The sequence below is a fragment of the Sinocyclocheilus anshuiensis genome, unplaced genomic scaffold (genome assembly GCF_001515605.1).
Source record: "Sinocyclocheilus anshuiensis isolate Anshui unplaced genomic scaffold, SAMN03320099.WGS_v1.1 scaffold417, whole genome shotgun sequence".
NCBI lineage: Eukaryota > Metazoa > Chordata > Actinopteri > Cypriniformes > Cyprinidae > Sinocyclocheilus > Sinocyclocheilus anshuiensis.
The window spans coordinates 241524-248456 of record NW_015537953.1 but is presented as its reverse complement, the minus strand read 5'-3'; the positions used below and the strand labels follow the sequence as shown (position 1 = coordinate 248456).

The 6933-nt window shown below is 33.2% G+C and overlaps 1 protein-coding gene across 3 annotated transcripts in view; it reads left to right on the top strand.

Moving 5' to 3' along the window:
* The first annotated feature begins 1430 nt into the window (after positions 1–1430).
* LOC107664657 (complement factor H-like) overlaps positions 1431–6933 on the top strand; it is a 31459-nt gene continuing 25956 nt past the window's right edge. The window contains exons 1-15 of one of the 3 annotated variants that reach the window (XM_016455283.1): positions 1432–1535; positions 1747–1914; positions 2006–2111; positions 2217–2293; positions 2464–2646; positions 2757–2924; positions 3762–3959; positions 4039–4212; positions 4295–4471; positions 4610–4786; positions 4981–5157; positions 5341–5517; positions 5685–5858; positions 6018–6191; positions 6560–6733. In XM_016455283.1, coding sequence (XP_016310769.1) covers positions 1466–1535; positions 1747–1914; positions 2006–2111; positions 2217–2293; positions 2464–2646; positions 2757–2924; positions 3762–3959; positions 4039–4212; positions 4295–4471; positions 4610–4786; positions 4981–5157; positions 5341–5517; positions 5685–5858; positions 6018–6191; positions 6560–6733 — 2374 coding nt within the window. In that variant the 5' untranslated portion in view covers positions 1432–1465. Of the gene's footprint in view, positions 1536–1746; positions 1915–2005; positions 2112–2216; positions 2294–2463; positions 2647–2756; positions 2925–3761; positions 3960–4038; positions 4213–4294; positions 4472–4609; positions 4787–4980; positions 5158–5340; positions 5518–5684; positions 5859–6017; positions 6192–6559; positions 6734–6933 lie in introns of all 3 variants that reach the window. The other 2 variants (XM_016455293.1, XM_016455302.1) reach the window with 2 other exon arrangements.

Sequence of the window (6933 nt, the reverse complement as noted above, 5' to 3'; positions counted from 1 at the left end):
TTAATTTCAATGTAAGTACATAGTTTAAGGCCTCTTAATATAAAGTGGGACCAGTATACTATATATACTTAGGCTGGTCACACTTTATATTAAGAGGCTTTAACCACAATGTACAGACATTGAAACATTATATATTATATACAATAATAAATTCAAACTTCACACAGGGACCACTTAGTGGTGCAGTTGATCAAGGAAAGCTGTAACCATACAATTTGGTTCTTACAAAGCTGGTAGTTATTTTGCAAGAAACAAATATCTTATTAAATTATAGTAGATATTTGTACATTGACCTTTTATTTTGAGTTAAAAAAAAAAAAAAGCTGAAAATTCTGACATTATTTGGGCCCCTTCTTCAGCATGACAGGAACAGGACAATTTTATTATTTTTTTTTATTTCTTTTATTTAATTTTGATGTTTATGTATTACTAATTGCTATCAAATAATCTAATCAAATCTAGCCAATAAATTATATTATTTAGACATGTACCAAATTTTGGTAACAGGGTTGCAAAAACTGCAAACCTTACAGAAAATTAAATTGCTCATATAATATTTAGTATCACATTTATGTTAAGTTTTGACATTTATGTAAATGTAAACTGCATATATTGTTTTTTTTTTTTTTTTAAGAAGCCCCATTTTGAACGTATTCATTGATTGTGCCAAGACTCAGTTAGCACATGCCAACCATTTGCAAATAAGCTAAAGACCTTTGAGTTTAACATATCTGTGTTTACCAAGTCTACACTGTAACATCCACTAAATGGCATCCAACTTTTAGGGTTAAAAACAACATTTTTTTTTTTCCGTTGTGAGATAAGGAGGATCAGCAGGTCATCTAGGAGACAACAATTTAAGCAAAGACAAATAGGTGTCAAACTCTCAAATCATCTGTCTGCTGTCTTTTGTTTATCAGTTCAAAAGATTGCTCAATTCTAATAAACACATTTGACAATATAATGGCAGTTACAGATATTTTGCCGTGCTTGTACTATTGCAATGTTTGAAGGCTTGAAAGTGTTCTCTCGTCTCACTCATTTCTAATGGGACAGATTCATTCATTACATAATGCTCTTCTTGAATCAATCACATAAAGTACATTAAACCAGTTAAAAACATCTAACAGGATTAAGCTGTAAACATGGCAATTATTTTGAAACCTGCCCTTTGCTTCCTGTTCATACAGTATGTTACATACATTTGACTCAAGATGTTTGACTTCTCTAAGGTTATTTTTTGGTGTGTCCAAAGGACAAACATGAGTTGCTGCATCAGATACAATTTATTTATTATTTAATGATTTATTTTTAACAGGATATATTGCTTGTGCACAGAGAGGTCTGGTGTAAGAAAGTCGTCTTTTTGTCACAGGTAAATTATTAACTTGTTGATCCCCAAGCAGGCAAGAGTTTCAGAGGCAGACCAAAAAAAAAGGTACAGTACTTGTGAACTGAGCTCAAAATGAGAGTTCCTGTAAAACTCCTCATCTTCAGCTTTTGGTTGTTTTTCTTAAATTGTTCCCGATGTCAAGGCAAGTGATTTGTTGTTGCTGTTGTTGTTGTTATTTATTTAAATGTCTTTTTTATTTAGATTTTACTGACTTTTAATGTAAATGTTATATTATATGCAGTTCCCAAAACATTTATCTGAACTTATGTAGTTTTAGAGAGTGTTGAATAGTTGTGCATTTACTTCAGAATTTAATATACAAACAGTTACGTCTTTGTGTTTGTTCTTCTCAGAATGTCATCGAGAGGACATTAAATATGAAAACACAGAGCTAGCTGAGAAAGCTTCATACGCTGATGGTGAAACAGTGAGAGTGAACTGCATGATAGGTTATATCGGCTTGTATAGATTAAAGTGTGAAAAAGGAGAATGGAAGAAATCCATTGAGCGGCCATGTGCAAGTAAGAGAATTATCAATACAATGGCCGCATAATTGTTTGGGTTATTAAATCACTGTTATCATGGAAAGCAAAACTTGTTTGATTTCTGCAGAGAAGAAATGTAGTAATCCAGGCGACATACCAAATGGTAATTTTGAACTTGCAGCGGGGACGGAGTTCGTTTTTGGAGCAACATTGGTGTATACTTGTAAGAAAGGGTAAAAGTGCTTTATGCTTTTTTTATTCTCTTTTTTATTGTAGGAAATGTATACTATCGTCATCAGTTTGAAACTCCTGTACTTGTAAAAACATTGTGTTCACAGATATGAAATGGCAAGCAGAATCAATCAGCGTACGTGCAGAGCTCAAGGATGGGACAATACTGTTCCTGTCTGTGAGGGTACGATTCCATGAAAGTCACTGTTTTTCCTTTTTATTTATTCTCATTTAATTTCTTTCTGTCATAGAAGAGTGACTCGTAAGCTAGAAGAGAATTATATTGATTGATTTATTTTTATGTGAATGGTTTGTTGGTTTATTTATTTATTTTCATATTCATATATTGTCTAGCTGTAAAATGTCCAGCTATTCGTACAGACCGGGATGTAACTGCATCAGGCAACACAGAGGAGGGAAGTTATGGCAATGTTATTCACTTTGAGTGTGTATCTTCTGGCAAAAAGATAGACGGAAGTAGTGACATTCACTGTGAAGAGACGGGAGAATGGAGTGACGTTGTTCCAACATGCAAAGGTTCAGTCTATTGTTTATTTTTCTGTTTATCTGTATCAATGATCACAGATTTCTGTGCTTTATTTAAAGCACCAGTTGAATTATTCTTGTTTCTCTCACTTTTCATACAGATATAACATGCACAACACCTGTCATATCAAATGGATATGCTGTTGAGCAAATGCCAGAATACCAGAAAGATGCCATATTAAAATACAGATGCAATCCAGGGTTCAAGCCCAGAGAGGGAAACCCCAGATGTGCTAAATTTGGCTGGACTCTGAACCCAGAATGTGATGGTAATCCACCACTGTTACATAATTCAGATAGGAAGTTATACTCAAATACTTTTATTAATCTTTCACAATGCGAACCAAAAGGGGTCACACAGTAACTGAAACTAAAAATAGATTAAACTTCCATTAAACTTGCATCTAAATTTGAAAATTCAAAAACAAAACTACAAATTAGGCCTAAGTTAAGATAAATATATTTGTTTAATCTTACTTTAATTTGTATTTTTAACTTCAAGGTGGAGTCAGTCAACACCATATTTATAGATAACTTGAGAAAATGGAAATAAATTATTTACTTGTCGTCTTATCATTCTGTAGGAAGTGTCCAATTGATGTTGATTTCCAGATTTTAATGGTAGAGATTTTTTTTCTTAATGGAGGAAAATGAGGCATTAGAATTCACATGCAAAGTGTGACACAGCTAAGCTTTATTATTATTATTTGGTAACTCCAAAATTAGCTAATAACTACTTTGTGATAATCAATTCAAATGATTAGATCAAAGTACTCTGATTGTTTTATGATTTGGATTGTCAAGGAAGAAAAATAACTTAAAGGGAGGGGGATACAGACATTTGAAACTAGCTAATTGTCATGCTAGCTAAATTTTCAGATATCAGTTTAGCAAATACTGTATATCTGACAGCTCTCTAAACAGAATATATGTCTCTAATACTGTACTGGGACAAAAACCTGTACTGCATTCATTGCAAGGTTTTTTTTTTTTTTTTTGATCGATTTGTCTCCTGCTTAAGACAAAGCATTTACAATAATAGTTTCAATGTTTTCCATGCTTCATCTCTTCTTACCATTAGTTCTGCATAATTATGTCTTAAACAGAAGTAACTTGTGAGCTTCAGTCAACCACATATGGAGTAGAAAAGATCAACCCAGAGGGGAAAACTATTTTCAGAGCTGGACAAAGTGTGGAGATCACCTGCTCTAAAAATTACTGGTTCTCTTTTACAAAAGAAACCAGCAAAACATTTACATGCCAATATAATGGAGAATGGGACGATAGGAGGACTGTTTGTCAAGGCAAGATGACAGAGAAACACTTCTGGATTTGGTGAAGAACTCATTACCTGTTATTAAAACCATGTTAATCTTGTTTCAGAGATTAGATGTGAAGTTCCACATGACCGGTATTTGTCTAGACCATACAGTTACTTGAGGGGAGATATGAAACTGGGAGCAAAAAGATCTTACAGTTGTAAGTTTGGATATCGTGAAACAGCAAAAGAGGCCACATGTACACGAGACGGATGGACACCAAAACCACTGTGTGCTGGTGTGTTCAGCCATTAAATGTTACAATTTGTGCAAATGATTCTTCATATAATATGAATTCTAATCAGATGTTTGTTTTATAGAAATAATGTGTGAAGCACCTAACATCCCAAATGCAGAGATTGTGGAAGGTCAGAGACCAAACTACAGAATCAAATCAAGAATAGAATATAAATGTAGTCCTGGATTTGAACCAGAGCAGCATGTACCAATTACCTGTGATTTCCAGGGCCAATGGACAAACATACAGCAATGCACTGGTATGATACAGTGGATCAACATTTTGTCTCTAATTTCCATTGAATGTTGTGTTATTTATTTATTTTACTTCCAATCAAATTATTATATATCTGTGCTCTGATGAATTCTAACTAGTATAATGGATGTTTGTTTTACAGAAAAAATGTGTGAAGCACCTAACATCCCAAATGCAGAGATTGTGGAAGGTCAGAGACCAAACTACAGAATCAATTCAACAATAGAATATAAATGTAGTCTTGGATTTAAACCAGTGCAGCCTGTACAAATCACCTGTGATTCCCAACGCCAATGGACATACATACGGCAATGCACTGGTATGGTAAAGTAGATCAACATTTTGTCTCCTAATTCCATTGAATGTTGTGATATGAATTAATTTATTTATTTATTTGTTTGTTTCTTTATTTATTGCATTATTTTGTTTTAAATTATTTTATTTTCAATCAAATTATTATATATTCTGTGCACTGATGAATTATAACTAGTTTGATGGATGTTTGTTTTACAGAAATAATGTGTGAAGCACCTAACATCCCAAATGCAGAGATTGTGGGAAAACAGGGATCACACTACAGAATCAATTCAACAATAGAATATAAATGTAGCACTGGATTTGAACCAGAGAAGCCTGTAAAAATCACATGTGATTCTCAACGCCAATGGACAGACATACAGACCTGTACTGGTGTGTTACAGTTGTTCAACATTTTGCCTCTTAATTCCATTGAATGTTGTGAAATTAATTAATTGATTGATTGATTGGTTGTTTAATTAATTTGTTATTTTTATTTTTTTTATTTCCAATCAAATTATTATATATCTGTGCTCTGATAAATTCTAACTAGTATGATGGATGTTTGTTTTACAGAAAAAATGTGTGCAGCACCTTACATCCCAAATGCAGAGATTGTGGGAAAACAGGGATCAAACTACAAAATCAATTCAACAATAGAATATAAATGTAGCACTGGATTTGAACCAGAGCAGCCTGTACAAATCACATGTGATTCCCAACGCCAATGGACAGACATACAGACCTGCACTGGTGTGTTACAGTGGTTCAACATTTTGCCTCTTAATTCCATTGAATGTTGTGATATTAATTAATTAATTAATTAATTAATTTAATTTTTTTATTTTATTTGAAATCAAATTATTATATATCTGTGCTCTGATGAATTCTAACTAGTATGATGGATGTTTGTTTTATAGCAATGTGTGCAGCACCTTACATCCCAAATGCAGAGATTGTAGAAGGTCAGAGACCAAACTACAGAATCAATTCAACAATAGAATATAAATGTAGTCCTGGATTTGAACCAGAGCAGCCTGTACAAATCACATGTGATTCCCAACGCCAATGGACAGACATGCAGACCTGCACTGGTGTGTTACAGTGGTTCAACATTTTGCCTCTTAATTCCATTGAATGTTGTGATATTAATTAATTAATTAATTAAATTATTTTATTTTATTTGAAATCAAATTATTATATATCTGTGCTCTGATGAATTCTAACTAGTATGATGGATGTTTGTTTTATAGCAATGTGTGCAGCACCTTACATCCCAAATGCAGAGATTGTAGAAGGTCAGAGACCAAACTACAGAATCAATTCAACAATAGAATATAAATGTAGTCCTGGATTTGAACCAGAGCAGCCTGTACAAATCACATGTGATTCCCAACGCCAATGGACAGACATACAGACCTGCACTGGTGTGTTACAGTTGTTCAACATTTTGCCTCTTAATTCCATTGAATGTTGTGATATTAATTAATTAATTGATTAATTTAATAATTTTATTTGAAATCAAATTATTATACAGTGGGTACGGAAAGTATTCAGACCCCCTTCAAACCAGAGCAGCCTGTACAAATCACATGTGATTCCCAACGCCAATGGACAGACATGCAGACCTGCACTGGTGTGTTACAGTGGTTCAACATTTTGCCTCTTAATTCCATTGAATGTTGTGATATTAATTAATTAATTAATTAAATTATTTTATTTTATTTGAAATCAAATTATTATATATCTGTGCTCTGATGAATTCTAACTAGTATGATGGATGTTTGTTTTATAGCAATGTGTGCAGCACCTTACATCCCAAATGCAGAGATTGTAGAAGGTCAGAGACCAAACTACAGAATCAATTCAACAATAGAATATAAATGTAGTCCTGGATTTGAACCAGAGCAGCCTGTACAAATCACCTGTGATTCCAAACGCCAATGGACAGACATACAGACCTGCACTGGTATGTTACAGCTTATTGACAATTTGCCTTTAATTCCATTGAATGTCGTGATACAACTTTTTAATTATCCAATCAAACACACACACACACAAACATACATATATACATACATATATATATACAGTGGGTACGGAAAGTATTCAGACCCCCTTCAATTTTTCACTCTTTGTTATATTGCAGCCATTTGCTAAAATCATTTA